Genomic DNA, 20296 nt, shown 5'->3' with positions numbered 1-20296 from the left:
AAAAATCATAATGCATGTACAGCCCACGAACTTTTTATACTTATTTATATACGTACTGATTTTGTACACTGTGGTAAAGTTTTATGTTTATCCTGGAATAAAGTTCAAATGTCTTGATTATAGCGTGACTATGCGTTATTTCTTCTCAGAACTGAAGCACACAAACCGAGCAAGCATTACATAACCTTGATCTATCTTAAGGCGCGCATGCAAGCTGCGTATGTGCGACGCAGTTAAACAACCCAGCAGTGGCGTTGGTAGAAATATGTATCGGGGTAAGGAGTGGGCACGTTTTTTATATGAAAGGGGGACCGGGGACAGTGGTCAAGTGTCATTTTGTGCTCTGTATCCCAAGGCAGAAAAGAAAGTCCGGTCAGGGGGGGGGGGGGGGGGGTATGTTTTCCATCCACTGCTATCAAAATAAACAACTGATTGCTTTTATACAGCAGTGGAAGTAATGAATACAGAATAAAGTTTCAGAGAAAATGCAAGATGTTTTTATCAAAACCGAGGCAAATCATACGACAGTATGCTTAAGTACGTTTCTCTAGTCACGAGTCTGTACTAGTTAAACTAGCGTTGACTTGAAGCACACGCCAAGGGCTCGCCAACTTGCGCCAGATGGCAATGACATGAGCCCTCAGCGATCACAGGCCTGCTAAAGCTATTTTGAAATAAAATTTTCGCACTAATGCCACCAAAATGACGTCACTTTTTGACCGGATCTTGCGTCACGTCCGGTTTATTTTTTGTTCCGCCGGAAGTGTTCCCTTCTCACACAGACGGTGCTAAACCCCATGAGCAGCTAGAGTTCCTCTATATAGCTCCCGCAGGGAGCTAAGAGTTGCGCGACCGCCCGCCATATTTTCCGGATTGCTGCGGGAAAGCCGCCCGTCGCGAGTGTAGGAGCCTCGCCGCCACGCTTCCGACGGCGGCCGACGCGCGGTGAGGACGCTTCGGTCGGCGGTGCCTTACGGCGGCGCCTTACGGCGGCTATACGGCGGCTACACTGGATTCCTGCGATGTCGCTCACGCTGCTGCTGCTGATCGTGGGCGGGGCGCGGCGCCGCCCGCGTCGGTGGCGGCGGTGCAGCCGTAGTTGGGGCTTCTCTGCCCGGCATGGATAACCGGAGTGACGTCATCACGGCGGTGCGTGGAAAGGGTCGCGCAACTCTTAGCTCCCTGCGGGAGCTATATAGCGGGACTCTCTGAGCAGCTTAAGAGCCGCGATTTTCTGAACGTATGAGCTTCTATGGAAGCTTCGCTACCAGTTACATTTACCTCGGTGGAGTGACGATGTTTCGAACCTCCACAGACAATATTCGAAGCTCAGGGTGAAAAGTATATTGCCATTTTTATTTTGTAGTGACTCCATCTCCTGTATTTGTACCACAGCATACCAGCTGCTTGTCACCTCGGTCGGCTCCAGGTCATTTTCGTCAATTTTTAGTTAAAAAGGGAGAAATAGCGATTGTGATTCAAATATCAAATTTTGGTTTAAATGACATATTGGAAGGCATAGTCTAGTCTTTATAACACTCTTACCTATAATAATCTCTCCGACAGTGCTTACTTTGTGTATTCGTGGAACTCCTTGAGCTTGGATAAAATGACGGTCCGGCGTGTGGAAGGCAGCTTGCTGACAATTTTTCGGACGAACGGTGGCAAGAATTCCACAAGGGTTCCAGCACGAATGGCCTTGAAGAGCTCGCTGAGTAGCTCGTCGAGGTAGCGGCGACGCGGGTGCTCGAACGGATAGCGGCTGCCGTAGACGAGGGCGGCGATGTTGTTGGAGGTACTGGGAAATATGTAGTCCTGGACGGCGACGGGGCCGCCTTTGGTTTCGCCAATCTTCTCCACCAGGCACTGGCACTCCTCCTGCGTGATAGGCCGAAAAAGAAGTCAGGTTTTAATGCAAACTTCAGTTTTTGCCTTAAAAGACCACTGAGAACAAAGCAGGCCTAAATGTCCCCAAGTTATTACTGACTCTTTCGACGGAAGATCACAGAATGCAAAAATAAAACAAAAAATGCTCGCGTATAAGCCTCGATTGCTGTGAATGTCATCGAAAGACGACAGTCTTGTGCCAGCTCTTCTAGGTAAATTAATTTCCGATCTCCTCCTACAACTCCTCATATTCTTCTTCTCCCCTTTTGGTCCTCTTATCGTGAATGCAAATAATGTTTGCTCAATTCAATTCAATTTTCCCGCGTTCGCACCGCTCGTGCGCCATCTGTTGGGACAGCGCGCTTTTACCTCACCTCTCTTTGACACAGGGTCATGGTAGTTTTGTTCATTTACTATAGGAAAAAGCACTTCGAAGTGTATCCCTCAATAAATGAACAGGTATTCTTGGTTATGTAGTAGTATTTTTCTCGAATACGCCAAATGTTTCCTTTCCGTGGAATTCGACCACCGCTCCTGTGCTCCGTTTACTTCAGCGTGGACCTGTACTTACATTCGCCTCAAATAAAGCGTGAGGTTTCCTTTGCACTGACTAATGTCGACATTTCTAACCCATGGCAGCAGTTTTGGTATTTAGGAATGGTCTTGTCGATGTATAACTTCGTTATGAAGCATCGTTTTACCTGTTGTTTTGCCGTGCTTTTGAACCGACCGACCGACCGACTGACCGACCGACCGACCGACCGACCGACCGACCGACCGACCGACCGACCGACCAAACGTTTCGCGTGTAGGTAGCCCAGAAAAATTGCCTTTAAAAGCTCGTAGCAGTCACCTTCACGTGTTCCTCCATCGAGGTCTTTCCGAAGCCGAGGTCCCGCAACACCTGTAGGCAGAACCGTCGGTTGTCCGTCCATGCTTCGCCGTTCATCGTCACGACACCTGGTCGGAAAGAATACCAGGGCTCGGGAAACTAAAATTGTATTTTCACTAATTGTTGTATTCACGGTTGCCTTTCAGTGATACAAAAGCTTGGGTAGACCTCCATTTCGCAGTTTTGTGCGGGTGCGCAGGTTTATTGTATTCAAGAGGTTCATTTTAATTTTTTCTTTATTGATATTGATTGATTTTAGTCACCGTTTTCGTCGACTTAATCCAGAACGGACCTGTCGAGTGGGGATATTTAAAAAATGAACAAGCAGACTGCAATGCGAGGGGGAGTTGAAAAGTGTTCGCGTTTGTTTAAATAACTTTGAATTCGTGCTTTCAAACACGTCAGTCCAAAAAACAAACCAAAAAAACTGGATTATGGTACGCGTATTTAGGAAAAATAATAAAAATATAATCATGAAGTTACTGCGCAGAAGAAAGATCTTGTTAAAGGAGTTCCCCACAGACGTACAGAACTAAAACAAACCCTTTGTTTAACGTGGAAGTAGATGGCTGGAATATTTTTGAGCCGCGCGCAGCAAGATATGTTTATAAATAGGAAATCTCAAGCTCGAGATCAAAATGCGGCTCGGGTTTTTTCTCTCTCGAAGAAGTAGCACATGCTGTCTTCTGTATTGTCGCCGGTGAAATGCCGACAGTAGTTCGCATCTCAAACTTTTGTCGGGAAGCACACGTTTCAATTGTAGGTTCTTCGTGTGTAGCACTACAAGGTGCGTGTGTGTGCAGCTTCCGGGGTGCTGTGTGCGCGAAGTCGGTTTTATCAATGTCTAGAAATTCCTTGCGGGCACACTTCATCTGAGGAGAGCTTTGTAGTGATCGATACTGCATTACCGCCGTGACCTGAATTTAAACTACGTGTTCACCCGTTTTGAGGAAAACTCGGAAAGTGCCAGAAGTGCAATCTTCTTTATTGCCCCGAAGGGTGCAAGTCAAATGACACGCCTCTTCAGAATACCAACGTTTTACACCGAAGCAATATCTGACGAAAGTCGTTGTATAGAATAGCGCACACAATTGAATATTTGCAGGGCTACTTCCTCAAAATTTTGAGCTCGGTAAAAGTTTCGGAAGTTTTACTACTTCAACCGAGTTTTACATGAAGGGAGAAAAATCTACTTTGGAGACCACTATTACAAAATGCAGCTGGATAAATTTTTTGTTCATGAGGTGGGTTAGTGCTTTGCGAAAATAATCGGTTATAAAAAAGTATAGCTTTCTCAATCTCTCGTTACTAAAGAATATTTTTCGCATTTTACACCAGTATTTCCCAGTTTCAAAATATTAGATAAACTTAAATACATCATCAGAAAAAAAAATGTGGCAGTGTAAGGCGCTAAATGCTCTGAGTCAGTGTCGTTTTGTTTTAATTTAAAAACACTTAACATGGAAGAATCCTTGCGTGGACGGAAATGTGTGTTGTAATATGCATTTTTGTACTGGGAAGTTTCGTGGCCTTCTAAGGTTTTCAAAATAATATATATACCACAATACAGACTAATATTATTAATGTGACAAGAGCGTTAGCTAGATTTATGGTGGGCAGCTCACATTTTCGTTGTTATTACAGATTGGTTGATTTCTGAAGATTGCAGTCTTAGGAAATCTAATCCAGAGAGCAAAAAATGGGATTTCTGGCTGTTCGCATTGTTTGTTGAAGGACTGAAAACAGTGTGGCAGGGTTTTATAGGTAGCAGTAACATATGGTAGATCTATATGATGGCAGCCTTCAGGCCACCCTCTAGTCCGTTGCTGTGTGCTATAGGTTATATTGGAGTGCATGTTACACGCATATATATCAAATATGTAGCTATGTGATATGTGTGAAAAAGTGATAACGAATCAAAACACAAAATTGAGCAAAGAATATATGCATAAAAAATAAAGTAGTAAACTGTGGTCGGTGAATAAAATCTATGCCTGACACCTATAGATGACAGCCGGGCAATGCAGATAAACTAAGAGCGAACAATAAATTACCATTTAAAGCTGGTATTGCCGATTATAGAAATTTATGAACAGTTATGATCTCTTCTCAGATTGTCATTACGAGACGCCAAAAGAGAGTTGGAGATGCCGCAGTTCTAATATCTTGTGTTGTTGAAGTATGTCACCGCATTAAAAAATAAATAAAAATTTGACCGTTTATTTTTTGTTTCACATTGATGTCGTAAAGAACCGTCGTACATGATATTCATAAGAAAAATAAGAAAAAATATTATATTCAGGTTTGTTATTGGCAATGAATTGCTCAAACTTAGCTGTTACGGCAACATTCATGACTAGCGAATGGAGTGCAGGAATTTCCAACCATTTGACACTGAGGTAGCCAGCAAATTAGGCTCTGCAACTAATTATGATCATTGCTATCCCATAGGTGGGAATCAAGTTATAGTAAAAATACCAAAGAAAGCATAAAATTGGTCATTATTGTCTGTAGTGCTAAAAACAAGTAATGATTGCTTCAAAACGTACCATCAGTTTTCATTTCTCTCAATTGATTTTAAGGGCTAGTATTAAGCGATGTGCGCAAAGTTTAGTTAATAAAGATTTATTCAATTGGAAGTTACCACCGTTTGCGCACAAGAAAGTGCAAAAAATCAAGTTTTGAGAAAAACTAGAATAACGTTTTTCAATCCCTGCACAAACAAGATCGTCACGCCGTGCAAGGTTAAAATCCACCAGGTCTTAGCTAGAGCCCTCCTTAGCTGCCCCGAGCTCTCTTTTGGTTTTTCTTGCCGCCCGTAGTTTCTTGGGGAGAGGTTTTGCCTCACCCATTGATTGACGTTTGGCCTTCTTCACGTGGTACTTGTCGCTTGTACAACATGCTACGGCTGTGTGGTGGCCAGGTTCGAAGCCTGCTTTTCTCAAACAATCTGCTGCGCTTCTGTTACCATCGTTGAAGTGGACATTGCCAAAAGAAGGATGGGCAGACTCACGTGGACGTCCTGGGGAATCACGGACAGTTGTGCAGAAACAGATCCTAGTGTCTCCATACCTATAATCTTATTACCTCGCAGTAAAGGTTCTCGCAGCTGCATTCACAATCATTCACCAAGTTCCCAAGCTTTGCAGCACTGGCCGATACATTAAGCCCACATGGACTTCGGTCTATTGCCACGAATCTTTCGCTACAGTTGCCTTTCTGCTTAGCTTGGACATTTGATTAAATGTCCCATTTTATTATTGTTATACTAACAATAATACCTATAGAATCACGAACCCAGTAATGTTCACAGTTGTTAGCATGAGCGTAAAGCGCGCAAAGTAAACAACCAATAAGCTTGCGGCGTCATACATCCCCCCTTACGGAAATTTAAACCAATGTGTAGAAAAAGGAAGCCTTACAAATTGTCTTTGAATAATCGTTTACGTACCAGACTAAAACATACTGGAAAAAGTTCAATATACGCCGATGATATTCGCTGAGTTATCAGTTTCTGTCACTGCGCAACTTTAGTTTAAGTTTCACAGCCGTTAAGCAACTGTTAGACAGCTGGCTATAACTTTATAACTAAGGTAAGAAAACGATTCTTAGTGCACAGCCTTCTTGAATGTTTCGAAGCTCTCAAAATATTGAAAAAATGATGTGGAAAACGCCTTTTTAAAGGTGCTTGTATACCTTAAGACACTTTTTAACGTACTAAAAAAAACTGTGCTCAACACTAGTGCAATGGTATCTGTAAACTGTGGATACACGGAGAGACTGCGTCACAAAAAATGTAGCATAAATACGCGTCCGCACGTACCTCCGTATTCCTCTCCTCCGAACAGCCAGTTTTGTGGGCGGTATAAAACCTCTTCTTTGGTGAGGAACTTCTTGATTGATTCAAAGTCGTTTAATATCACCATGTCCGTTGAGCCTGTTTTGATCCTGTGCAGAAGCAGAAATTAAGAAGGTCAGCATAGGTGTATAATTTTGTTTAGCCACGTACCACTTTTCACAGCGAGAATACCACGGCAAAAGAGTGGCCACGTTTGTCTAACTGCCTTTGCGGTCGACATAAATGATTTGTTTTATCCCTTGCCACATGAAGGTTTGCTGTCCAGCGTCAAGGCCGCCATTGATTTCAGTGCGGTAGATTTCACGAACGCCTGTGGTGTGAGTACGAGTGACTTCTTGGATCTTTCTATCTGACGTCGAGCTTTGTTTCCTTTGGCAGTAACATTTACCTGCAAAAGCAGGGTGTTTGCATAGTGCCGTGCATTGCACCTCTTTTAAGGTAGTGCTTGTCCCCTCCTCGCTTCGTCCTGTGTTGTTAGTGCGTCGTGTTTTCTGGGTGACTACATCTCTCAAGCCCAAACTGCTTGCCTTGCAAGTTTTTCCATCATATTACACGTGATCGGTGTGGCCTTCGGATATTTGCTATGCGCGCATGCTTCAAAAAGCTACTTTTATATGTCTTTTATTCGGCTGGCCCTTTGAAAATCAGTCCAACGTCACTAGTTAAACCCAAAGCGACACGCTGCCGTGAATTATTTGGAGAACGCGTGGTCTGTAACAATGCCAGGGCCGAATATCGCATCAAGGTTAGTATAGCCAAGCTTAGTAGAGGTTAGTAGAGCCAAGACGCCACGCTACTGATCGGCTACATGCCGATATTTATCGATGTCATTATAAACCGCAGGATGACCGCTGAAGAAATCGCGTACTTGTAGACGGGACCGTACTGTTGTGCCCACTTCATGGCCTGGTTGCAGTGGAAGTCCTTGTTTGTGAACTGCGTGTGCCCTACGAATGGTCGGCCGGGGGGACCAGGTGGTGGGCGCGTTCCTGGAGGGCCACACTTGGTCTTCTGGAACCAGCGCTGTACGGTAATGAACAGCACCGACGCTAGGAACGCCGTTGCAGCCAAGGTCAGCCAATCCATGGTTCTTCTCGCAGGTCACAGTTGGGGCTGCAGTGAAAGCGCAAAGATTTACGTTGGGCACTTTTCCCTACCTTACTGGATATGTGCACGCGTTGGACATATAGCTGAACCCTGAATTTTTCTTGACCACCCAAACAATTACAACGCCATTGATTTAATTTGAAATGAAAATTGCTTGAGAATACTAGAAGGATACTTTGCAGTTCGATTAAACCGCAAGTGTTAATGAATATGTTTCAAAGGATAATGGACGGAAGGAGGGCAGACGAACGACGCACTCCTCCGCGTCATTTCATTGTGGCGAAGGACAAGGTAACACAACGTCACTGTAGTAACAGAAGTGAATGAAATAAGACAGTCTCTCTTGTGCTACTCAAACGCGAAAAGTTTGGTCGATCTGTCTGTATTTATGTATGTCTGTCTGTACCTCGATTCCATCCGCCGGTTTAAAATTAAAGCGAATTCGTGAGTGAGACGCTTATAAAGGTAAAACATGTTCAATCTGATAAATCTAGAAATAGCCTTTGTATTTGTAAACATTGTTCAGCGAAAAAGATCATATTAGAGCTATTTGAGAAACCTGTTTGAGCCGATTTAACTGACAATGCACCGAAAACTCAGTAAGGGCCGGCCGAAGCCTCCATAGAGAAACGAGCTACCAAATTGTGGTTGGAAATTGTAGACTCAGCTAGCACTCGATAGACGTGGATGAAGATCTTTCGGAGAGGCCTTCGTCCTGCAGTGGAAACAATCAGGCTGATGATGATGATGGTGATGATGATGATAATAATAATAATGGTTATTTAAGGGAAAATGTCACTACATAGTTGTTGTTTGTAGTGTTCTTCTGATTGATTTGTGCGATATCAGATTAAAAAGAACGACGCGTTTAAAATGTTTTAAAAGCGAAAGACAACCTAGGCTGGCGGCCCAGCCTCACGCTCGCGGCTCGAGCGCTAAATCCCAACAGTCTCAACAGATGGCGCCGCACTGCCAACTCGGCAATATTAACTTCAAAAACCTTCACTGGGTGGACCGAGAGACTTAGGATGTCAACAGCGTGAGAGATGGGTCGATGAGAGCGGAGGGGCTGTTACGTGGTAGGTGCGGCGAGACACTCGTCTTTGGAAGATATGTAGAGCTTCGATGCGCGGCCGATTTTTTTTATGGAGAAGTTGGCCGAAGCGACGGATTCATGCGGGTACAAGAGAGCGGCCCTAGCGTGTGATTTCAGATGGTTTGCAAAGCTTGAACATTCCATACGAAAGAAGATTCTTAACACCCGCCCAAATATGGTCACTGCATTTGTCAAGAAATATAGCGTATTTGGCGCGTTCTACCCTCGGTTGTTGAGGTGACGGCCGTCATGTCGACCACCAGGGAGCGAAAGTTTCGTGTTTCTGATGAAAATGCCTACTCGATTGGCGGTCCAAGCCATACAACTACTATATTTCGGCTGAGATGTGTATCTGGGTCTTTTGTAATATAATAACTTCGCCACTTGCACGGTGGATTATCTACATAAATTTACTTTCGGGTGGCTGTTTGCAATCGTTCCGTTTCTGCTAATGCTTACCGTGAATAGAACAGGCATATGGATATGGCAGAAAACGTCATTGTTAAAACACTGTTATTATCGCCCATAAATGCAATACAACTAACTCTGCCTGATTAGGAATATTCCCAAGCTGTTTGTCTCTTTTATAACACGATAATAATTAAAAGCATACCTTGTTTATATTATTGCACTTGTCATCCTCAACAGTTCGAGATGATGGATTATGTAGCAAGCGGAAAGAGGCCCGCTGGCTACCACTTTACTCGACTGGCGTGTGCAGACAATGAAATCACACGACTGACGGCCTACTTGCCGGAATCTCAGTTTTTGTGCGATCCTTAGACGTCGCAGGAACGCCTCTGCATAGGTACCATACCTGGACACAGCTAAATTAGACATTTGAGCGAAGAATTCTACTCTGTAAAGGTGAATGACCCGAGAAGTTAAGGTTACTCCGGGCGACCGTAGATTTGTTCGTGCTATTGGAGTTGCAGTCGTCGAACGACTCGGCCATTACCGTAGCACGCGTACCGTATTGCGTGAAAATTGGCGGTGACGACGATGGCGACGGGCGTCGTCTCGTGCCCCAGCGGGCGCCTAATTTGACAGCAGCCACAAACAAACAAACAAACAAACAAACAAACAAACAAACGAACGAACGAACGAACGAACGAACGAACGAACGAACGAACGAACGAACGAACGAACGAACGAACGAACGAACGAACGAACGAACGAACGAACGAACGAACGAACGAACGAACGAACGAACGAACGAACGAACGAACGAACGAACGAACGAACGAACGAACGAACGAACGAACGAACGAACGAACGAACGAACGAACGAACGAACGAACGAACGAACGAACGAACGAACGAACGAACGAACGAACGAACGAACGAACGAACGAACGAACGAACGAACGAACGAACGAACGAACGAACGAACGAACGAACGAACGAACGAACGAACGAACGAACGAACGAACGAACGAACGAACGAACGAACGAACGAACGAACGAACGAACGAACGAACGAACGAACGAACGAACGAACGAACGAACGAACGAACGAACGAACGAACGAACGAACGAACGAACGAACGAACGAACGAACGAACGAACGAACGAACGAACGAACGAACGAACGAACGAACGAACGAACGAACGAACGAACGAACGAACGAACGAACGAACGAACGAACGAACGAACGAACGAACGAACGAACGAACGAACGAACGAACGAACGAACGAACGAACGAACGAACGAACGAACGAACGAACGAACGAACGAACGAACGAACGAACGAACGAACGAACGAACGAACGAACGAACGAACGAACGAACGAACGAACGAACGAACGAACGAACGAACGAACGAACGAACGAACGAACGAACGAACGAACGAACGAACGAACGAACGAACGAACGAACGAACGAACGAACGAACGAACGAACGAACGAACGAACGAACGAACGAACGAACGAACGAACGAACGAACGAACGAACGAACGAACGAACGAACGAACGAACGAACGAACGAACGAACGAACGAACGAACGAACGAACGAACGAACGAACGAACGAACGAACGAACGAACGAACGAACGAACGAACGAACGAACGAACGAACGAACGAACGAACGAACGAACGAACGAACGAACGAACGAACGAACGAACGAACGAACGAACGAACGAACGAACGAACGAACGAACGAACGAACGAACGAACGAACGAACGAACGAACGAACGAACGAACGAACGAACGAACGAACGAACGAACGAACGAACGAACGAACGAACGAACGAACGAACGAACGAACGAACGAACGAACGAACGAACGAACGAACGAACGAACGAACGAACGAACGAACGAACGAACGAACGAACGAACGAACGAACGAACGAACGAACGAACGAACGAACGAACGAACGAACGAACGAACGAACGAACGAACGAACGAACGAACGAACGAACGAACGAACGAACGAACGAACGAACGAACGAACGAACGAACGAACGAACGAACGAACGAACGAACGAACGAACGAACGAACGAACGAACGAACGAACGAACGAACGAACGAACGAACGAACGAACGAACGAACGAACGAACGAACGAACGAACGAACGAACGAACGAACGAACGAACGAACGAACGAACGAACGAACGAACGAACGAACGAACGAACGAACGAACGAACGAACGAACGAACGAACGAACGAACGAACGAACGAACGAACGAACGAACGAACGAACGAACGAACGAACGAACGAACGAACGAACGAACGAACGAAACGAACGAACGAACGAACGAACGAACGAACGAACGAACGAACGAACGAACGAACGAACGAACGAACGAACGAACGAACGAACGAACGAACGAACGAACGAACGAACGAACGAACGAACGAACGAACGAACGAACGAACGAACGAACGAACGAACGAACGAACGAACGAACGAACGAACGAACGAACGAACGAACGAACGAACGAACGAACGAACGAACGAACGAACGAACGAACGAACGAACGAACGAACGAACGAACGAACGAACGAACGAACGAACGAACGAACGAACGAACGAACGAACGAACGAACGAACGAACGAACGAACGAACGAACGAACGAACGAACGAACGAACGAACGAACGAACGAACGAACGAACGAACGAACGAACGAACGAACGAACGAACGAACGAACGAACGAACGAACGAACGAACGAACGAACGAACGAACGAACGAACGAACGAACGAACGAACGAACGAACGAAGAAACGAACGAAGAAACGAACGAAGAAACAAACAAACAAACAAACAAACAAGTAAATTGATCTCTTTGAAGTGACATTTGTCGAGAATATTGGAAAGACAGCCAATTTATGGTTGTTCCGGTACGAGACAATTTAGTCTGCAATGAAAGCGAGAGTATTTACATTCCCCAGTTTTTTCACCCCCCCCCCCCCGCACGCAGGGGCGTGGACAAAACTTCTGCTCCGGGCGGCTGAGATTGCACCTCGACCTCTTTCATATGATGTTTCGAGGGATTAAAATGCTATGTATACTGAATACATATCTAATGGTAATAATAAACATAACTAGTACTGATATTTATAACTATTAACTGAAAATACCTAACTATTACTGTCAATACAAAGGAAAATATGTTGCGTAAAAAGGTATTCGCAAGTTCTGAGAATTGTGGCAGTATCGCTATCACTGCATGCAATTTTCGGTTCTCCGACTTCTCTCTACATAAAAAGAAAAAAAGCATTTAAAGAAATATGGAAATGGAGAACAAATATACACATACATTCTAACAAACATGGAAGCAAGAAACATTAGAGTACAGAACTAATTCATGTTAAACTAACAAAGCTCGCAGAGGACGTTATAAACGTTAAAAGAACGAGAAACTACTGGTGGGTGGACGTTTAATTTTTATTGTCACTCTGACATCCGAGAATTTTTTTTTTCATTTTCGCACACATGCGATGGTCATGGACAAATCTTAACGCCACTGTCTTTTATGCCAATACATTGCGTAGGAGCAGCATGTCAACCATCGAGTACTGCGGATAATTGCAACAAAATAAGTTGCACAAAAATGCGTCAGAAATACAGTTGGGGTGAAAAAAAGCGAGAACATTACAAAGTATACATATTTACAGAAAGCCGTCTTACGTGGTGCGAATTTACATGCGAATTCGCTCCGGCGGCACCGTTTGTTCGGCAAAAGGACCATATTTGTAGCTGTGGCAATACATTGTTTTCAGCAAGAACGGCGCCGCAGCATCAAATTTGCAACTTGAATAGAAAAGGGGGGGGGGGGGGGGCGGAGACGGAGTTAGAAGTCGTTAGCGCACTGCTTTCCGGTGGTGGCCCTGGTAGTGAGGTGCTGAAGGTACTGGTGCTGAAGTACTGAGGTACTGCAGGAGTTACTGAAGCAGCCACGCCTGCGGTTTCACCTCCGAATATCCCCTCGTTTCTTATGAGCTGCGAGTCTCAGTCGCGTCGCAGAGCACTCGCTTGCAGAACACCCCAGTTGATGAAAGCCTTGCATAGGTGTTAGACATTTCAGGAACGAAACGGGCCACCAAGAGAGACTAGGATTCTTATGGTTATAGACAAAATCCTAGGATGGTTTCCGGCGCAGGTGGTTCCCTTGGTCGCGGCGTGTGGGGGGGAAGGGGGGGGGGGTGCTGAAGCCCCACCAAAAAAACCCCTTTTACGCACCTGACCGTACGTGCATTGAATGAACAAACTCCTACATATTTTTCTTGACGACCTAGTCAATTAGAACTGAATTTATCTCATCATAAATGACATTTGTCGAGAATATTAAAATGACAGATAATTCGTGCTTATTCCAGCAGGCCATAATTTGGGCTGCGATGAAAGTGGGCAGATTTACTTTCCTCACGTTCCTTCCCTCGGTTGAGCGTTGGATTGTCCAACTGTGATTTTTCGTTGACCACCCAGCCAAAAAGGACTGAAGTGACCTCATCCTAAATGACATTTGTCGATAAAATTAGTCAGTCTCCCGTTAATAAGAACCTCAATAATTTCAAAAAGTATGTTTAAAAAAATTGGCCAAGCTTGCACTAAAGTGGCGCGTGGCTTGAACCTTTGCGAAGTTGCAGGATTTCCAGTGGAGGACACACCACCACGCATTGCATTAGGTTTGAAATTGTTAATTTACGTGTTCCGTCGTCGCTTTTCACTATGGTAATCATTGTCATCGTAACATCCATCTATATCGTCGTCTTCTTCATGCGTGGCTGGCGAGCCCGGATCGTTTTTGTCCGCAGGCTTTCACATATCTCCCAAAGTGGAACGCGTCAGCATGCGCAAGAACCGGCGGCGACCGGCTACGCGAACTGGATGTCTGTAGCAATAGCTGTCTTGTGCTCCACTTTTCAGGCGCGGACGCAAGGGAGCTGTTTTCTTGGTATTTTTGGCGAGCGTAACGCGCCAGCCTGTACGACGCCGGGCGCTGCTTGTGAGGCATGTGCTCACGTGCACGGTAAACGGGGGGAGTAATTATGACCCAGTTTCTTGATGACGTCAGAAACAACAGCTTCGCTGTCAAAAATTCGCGTACCCCACGCCTAGGTGGTTGTCAGTGTAAAGCGAAGCAGAGGCGATAGCGCGGAGTAATAAGAGACTTAACGAGAAGCAATCACCGCCTCGCGAAGATGTGATCAATCGCCCAATCAGTTCTTGATGTGGGCAGTGATTAGTGGGAAGGGTGACAGCTAAGAAGATGCCAGCGGTGTAAACATCTTCCATGAAGACCGTAACGAAAAGTTTGCTGATTTTCGTAGGTAGACGTATGAGTCTCCGGTGAAAATGTCTCGTCGTCGCTGTTATTCTAACTACAAATCACAGCCCCTGGTGCGTACTGAACAAAGCGAATGGCAAGGAAGGCTCTTATCTGCGTTAAGGGCCGGACACAAGTCCGTCTTTGCAGCCGGTTTTCGGCGCCGGTAAACGTTCCGGAAACCGCACAGCGCCGCCGTTTGGTGGAATCCGCCTCTTTCATTGCGGTGTGCTGCCACTTACGTGCCTAGCGGAAGTTGAAGCGGTAGGGTTTGCCGGCGTTTCCTCCGGCTGCGTTCTCGTTGTATGCACGGCATTCCCACATTACGGCAAAGAGCAGCCGAAGTTTTTCTTCTGTGTTGGTGTTATAACGCCTTAAGATGACAGCCCCTGGTCATCACATAATACCAGGCGGCTTCTTATCACTGAATGAGGGCTGGCAGATAAATCTCGGACAGATCCGTGTGCCGTCCGAGTAGCAGAGCGAGCAGTACTTGGAGTCGTCTGGCATGAAGTGCGATCGCCAGCTCAACAAAGACCGGCAGTTCGCAAAATGCCTTTAAGCGCTGGACACATGTACGATTGGTACACGTGATTCGCATGCGACTGATCGTTACGACGGTCGCCACGACTGGTCGTACGCGTGAATTTGAGACGGCCCGATGCGCGCATGAGATGCATCGTCGGCGTCGCTCCGCCCACTGTTTTTGCTCCATGGTCAACTACGATGATCGCTGAGCTGAATTTGTAGATTCTGCACGTTTGTTCGCAAGAAATAGATAAAGCAAGCAATCGTGAAGCGTTTTCTGCCTTCGGAAACAGTCCGCGCACACGCCGGCCGCGCCTGCCAGCTCGGCACACTCAGCAGCTCGAACCGGCGCGCTCGGAAACAGTCCGCACACACGCCGGCCGCGCCTGCCAGCTCGGCACACTCAGTGGCTCGAACCGCCGCAGACCACGGTAGCAATCGCGCTTGTCGCTGCTCTTCTGAATCAATCTGATCGCTAAAAAGAAGTTCCACATGCGAGAAAGTAGGTGTTAGTGTGGTGAAAAATTGTGCTAGGGATTGTTTTAAAGGCTTATTTTAAAAAGGGCTTATTTTAAAAGCGGCGATCAGATATCTGCCGCGATGCAAGCCTACGCTGACCGGTCGCCGCGGCGCGCGGTGCGCCGAGCGGCCGAGAGATGGCGATACCTGCGCGGAAGCATCGAAACAGGCTACGCATATGTCTTGGTCACCGATCGCTCAAACGGCAGTTATAGCTTAAATAGTGTTCCACATGCGAGAAAGGGGATGATAGTGTAGTGAAAAGTTGTGTTGCGGATTGTCATTCGCAGTTGCACAGATAGCGGCGATCAAATATCCGCCAGGATGCTAAGCCTAAAGTTCCCATCACCCGAGCCGACGCGAGCAACGCAAGCCGCCGTAGCCGATCGCGTGCGGCCGACGGGAAGCGATAGAAGCCAACACCTTTCCCTTTTCGGCACTCCGAGTTACAGCGGAACGCAGCACAAGTTGTGGGCATTGTTCCGCGCACAACGAGCACACACAAAAAATCAAACAATGTAAATACAACCACGACCCCTTCCCGATTGTGCGGTACCTGTGGGGAATGTCGTCTGCTGCCCCTACCGGACTGCTTAGGGACTTGGCCGCTGGGGATTGCGCATGCGCAGTGGGGTTGTGAAAGAGGCAGATTGGAGACACATGGTGCGCGGGTGCCGTCGATGCGTCGGGCCCCTCAGCTCCGCCCCGTTCCGTCGTGCGTGCATGCAGCTTTTGGCAGCCCGCGCAAGGGCAGCATTGACGCTTGACGAAGTTCTCCTGGGTGCCCCGCGATGCTCGTGATTTCCTCTCGTAGGAGATTGTTGCTTTAAGTAATGGGGGCCAATTATATCCATTAATAGCGTAAATATATATAATTGGCCAAGCGGAGTTTTGAGAAACTAAAATATACTACAAAAATAGAAAAAATAAATAATCACAACAGTGAACTTACTAAAACATGTCTTACATCTGCTCGAAAACGAAGACGTAACTTAAAAAAGCTGACAAAAGAACGTTGAAATTACCAAAAAAAAAAATTGCGGAGACGAGCCAGTCATGTAACCCGCTGCAGTTCCACAACAATGCATAACTAGCGGAAGTAACGCATTTCATCGTTGTAATAGCGTAATGAAGGTAAATGGTAAAACACAATATCCCCCCCTAATACACAATATAACCATTTCGCAAAAATGAGGACGAAATTAAAAAAAAAATGCATTTTATACATGTCCTCTGAAAAACGAACTTAACGGAAAAGAACGACAAAACGAATAAATAATCGCGCAAACGGACGAAACCAGCACTACGCCTGTCATCTGCGGAAAAACACACTATTGGTCAAGTGCTTAACCAATATGGTGTAATTTAGATCATTGGCGAAAAGAAACAAAATAAAAAATCAAAATAAAATACCCCAACGTATTAGGCTACTCATAGCCAAATCTGTCTCCAAAAAACTCAATGAATACTAGCGGCGTAAGAATGCTACGCATTATTGAAAATTACGTGGATTTCTGCAAATGCTTTTCTAATTCAATGTGGCAAGAATATGGTTTCGATGGTTGTTCTTTTCACATGAACTTTAATAAAACCACCGAATCAACCACGATAAAGGAAGCCTTCGCTGACTACACGGAGAAAAAAAAAAACACTGCAATGCCGACACTTCTCAGAGCTGTTGCTCTTAATTTTACTTTATGCAGCGTGGTCTTTTAAGTGCAATGCACTTCTTAAGCGACCCTGAACCTGCGTCCACCGGCGATGTCCGCGCACGTGGAGATGGGCGCGCGCAGCCTGGCCGCTGACATGGCACATACCCACGTGGGGGATTGGCCAGGAATCTCCTCGTCTTCCTTGGCAACGGGGGGAGATTGGCGCGCGCTGCCTGGCCGCTGACATGACACATACCCACGTGGGGGATTGACCAAGAATCTGGCGTGAGAAGGGCTAATGCACCTGCTTAAAGGAGTACTGACACGAAATTTCAAAGCTGAGATCCGCTCTAGCAATCAAGTACAACGACAACACAAATAGGTGTCTGTGAATAAACGCATCTTTCTTTCTTTGTAGTTGTGTGTGTGTGTGTGATCTCTCTTTCGCGAACATTACCGAGCCGCGCAAATTCAACTCGTGCATTCGCACTTTCACATTCTTCCCCTCGGGGAAATGCGGGGAATTTTTTGCGGTTACAAGGCAAGCGAAAGAAATACGCAGTTGTTTTTTGATCCCATATATTTGGTTCTGCTCGTACCAGAGATATCAGCAGATCGTTTTCGGCGATGCGGGCCGCCCTTGAGCTGCTCGTGGCTGCGGCGCAGGAGAAACCCACCTCGCGAAATCCAGGAGCGGAGGCTCCACTTTGAAACCCGCGCGAAACGTCATGAATGACGCTTCCGCGTCTCGTGCTGTTATTGGCTGCCGCCCCCGGCCAGTTAATTGGCCACACGTTTGACGAGTGGCAGCCGCAGAAATTATCTAGCAGGTTTGACGCATGCGGAAAGCCGGTTTTGGGTGCCAGGCGGGGGCCGTTCCGGCTACCGGAACGGGGATTCGCGTGCACAGACGCATCCCTCTCCGCCCATGTGTCCCCCGCTTTAGCGTCGCTGCTGGACTGATGTAAAGGGAGACCAAAGCGAATTACACGTCCCCACACTTGACTCGCCATATGCAAGTGTCTGCCACACCATCAGTGAGGGAGAGTTCAGCCACTCCGCTGGCTAAGAGATAGATAGATAGATAGATAGATAGATAGAGAGAGAGAGAGAGAGAGAGAGAGAGAGAGAGAGAGAGAGAGAGAGAGAGAGAGAGAGAGAGAGAGAGAGAGAGAGAGAGAGAGAGTGGGATACAGAGAATAAACTTTATCAAACTGAGCTTGTGTTGAGCGTGAGAAGTTGCGGTCGCTGTTATCAGACCAGCGGCGACCGAGGCGGCGGTCGAGATCAGGGAGGTCTGCACCTCCATGTCATGGGATGCTAGCGCTTCTCTCCACTGCTCAGCTGTGGTGATTCGGGGATATGAATTTTGAGGGCACGCCCACAGGATGTGGGATAGGGTGACTGGGGCTGCTGTGTAGGGGGTGCAGTTCGGGGATGGGGCTTTTGCTGGGTGGATTAAGTGCAGGTGGGCTGGGTGGGGGTATGTGGGTTTGTATGAGCCTCCAGTCTGGCACTTGGGCTGTTGTGAGTCACTAGTGGGGGATGGGGGGGAGGGAAGGGGGGCGTGCTAGCTTTCAGTAGCCGAGGCGGTAATGTTCCGTAATGTCGGTATACTTAAAGGGCTGGTGAAGAGCTTTTCAAAAAAAATTTGTTGGGGGCATTACTTTATGGTTTTCTTGACGCTGAATTCGAAAACATGTTTATTTTGTGTGTAAATACCCCCAAACCATCTGTTTTCGTCAAAACAAACGACCCCTGCCCAGGGGCTTGGCGAGAGCACCCAGCTGCGTTTCGCGGTTGGCTGGCGGCAGATGACGTCATATTCGGAAGTGCAGGCGCTGCGGTGGCCACTCGGCCTGAAGAGCTCGTTCTGTTCCCGTTCATGTACGAGCCAGAAAGTCCTCTGGTAAATGGAAGAGTCACACAATCCTTCCGTAGTATAGGAGAGCCTGAGGGAAGTATCAACGTAACAAGTTGGCTCGCGACGAGCTTTAAAAAGGGGTTCTCCCCCAACGGCTCATGGCCGACTTCTGTTTCTCGGATGCAGGGAAGTTGTGCAGATATTGGTTCGCCGTTTTCACTACCAGCGCTAGTCACAATTCCTAGCACAATTTTTCAAAACACCATCATCCCCTTCCTCGTATGTGTAACTTGGTTTTTATATTCGGACAGGCGGTAACAAACAAGGTGCAGCGGCCCGCGATGCGCGCAAGCAGCAGCTAGCGAGCGGCCGGTCGCCGCGTCGCGCGGAGGTGCTCGGGCCGGGTCGCTGCGCGGCTGGTCAGCGGAACGTGGCATTTCTGCACATACGCACTTTTAGAATAGGGGAATCTAACGTTGGTGGCCACCAAAATTTAGAGGAATTCAAACGCAGTACGCTGGCCCGCGACGAGCTTTAGAAGAACGCCTTCCCCAACAGCTCTAGCCGGCTTGGATTGCACGGATCGGCTCGGATGTTGGGAACTTTAGGCTTAGCACGGAGGCAGATATTTAGTCGCTTCTATCTGTACAATTACGAATGACTGTCCTTAATACAGTTTTACATCCCACTGTCATTCCCTTTCTCGCATGTGGAACCATATGTTCACGTTGACAGTCATTCCAGCGATCGGTGCTGTGTTCATTCTTGCGCGCAGGTAGCACCATCCATCGGCCTCTCGCCGCATCTTTTGCTCGGGCAGGTGCATCGCCTGCCGTCGACTTTACTGTCGACGAGACTCCGCGACCGGTCGGCGCTTCGTATGGCGATACAAATTCGATCACCTCTTGCAACATCACCTTGAATGACAGTCCCTAGCGCAGTTTTTCACGACGCTATTATCCACTCTCTGGCACGTTTACCTTGCTTTTCGCGACTGCCTTGTTTCTGGACAGCAGCGAAGAGCGGTTGCTGCCGCAACATGCACGGTTCGAACTGCATCGTGTGCCGTACGGGAATGCACGATCGGCGAGTGCGCGGAGCGCTTC

At 46.9% G+C, this 20296-nt stretch overlaps 1 protein-coding gene across 1 annotated transcript in view; it reads right to left on the bottom strand.

Moving 5' to 3' along the window:
• LOC144174439 (cytochrome P450 2A5-like) overlaps window positions 1-20296 on the bottom strand; it is a 44856-nt gene that overhangs the window by 20576 nt on the left and 3984 nt on the right. The window contains exons 2-5 of the mRNA XM_077703155.1: window positions 7507-7751; window positions 6603-6727; window positions 2741-2847; window positions 1574-1878 (exon numbers count right to left, since the gene is read on the bottom strand). Coding sequence (XP_077559281.1) covers window positions 1574-1878; window positions 2741-2847; window positions 6603-6727; window positions 7507-7724 — 755 coding nt within the window. The 5' untranslated portion in view covers window positions 7725-7751. The remainder of the gene's footprint in view (window positions 1-1573; window positions 1879-2740; window positions 2848-6602; window positions 6728-7506; window positions 7752-20296) is intronic.

The sequence above is a fragment of the Haemaphysalis longicornis genome, unplaced genomic scaffold, assembly GCF_048455015.1.
Source record: "Haemaphysalis longicornis isolate Haplotype H1 unplaced genomic scaffold, Haemaphysalis longicornis Haplotype H1 scaffold_3, whole genome shotgun sequence".
In the NCBI taxonomy this organism is placed as follows: Eukaryota; Metazoa; Arthropoda; class Arachnida; order Ixodida; family Ixodidae; genus Haemaphysalis; species Haemaphysalis longicornis.
The sequence above is the reverse complement of the archived record's forward strand: the minus strand, read 5'-3'. Positions and strand labels throughout refer to the sequence as shown.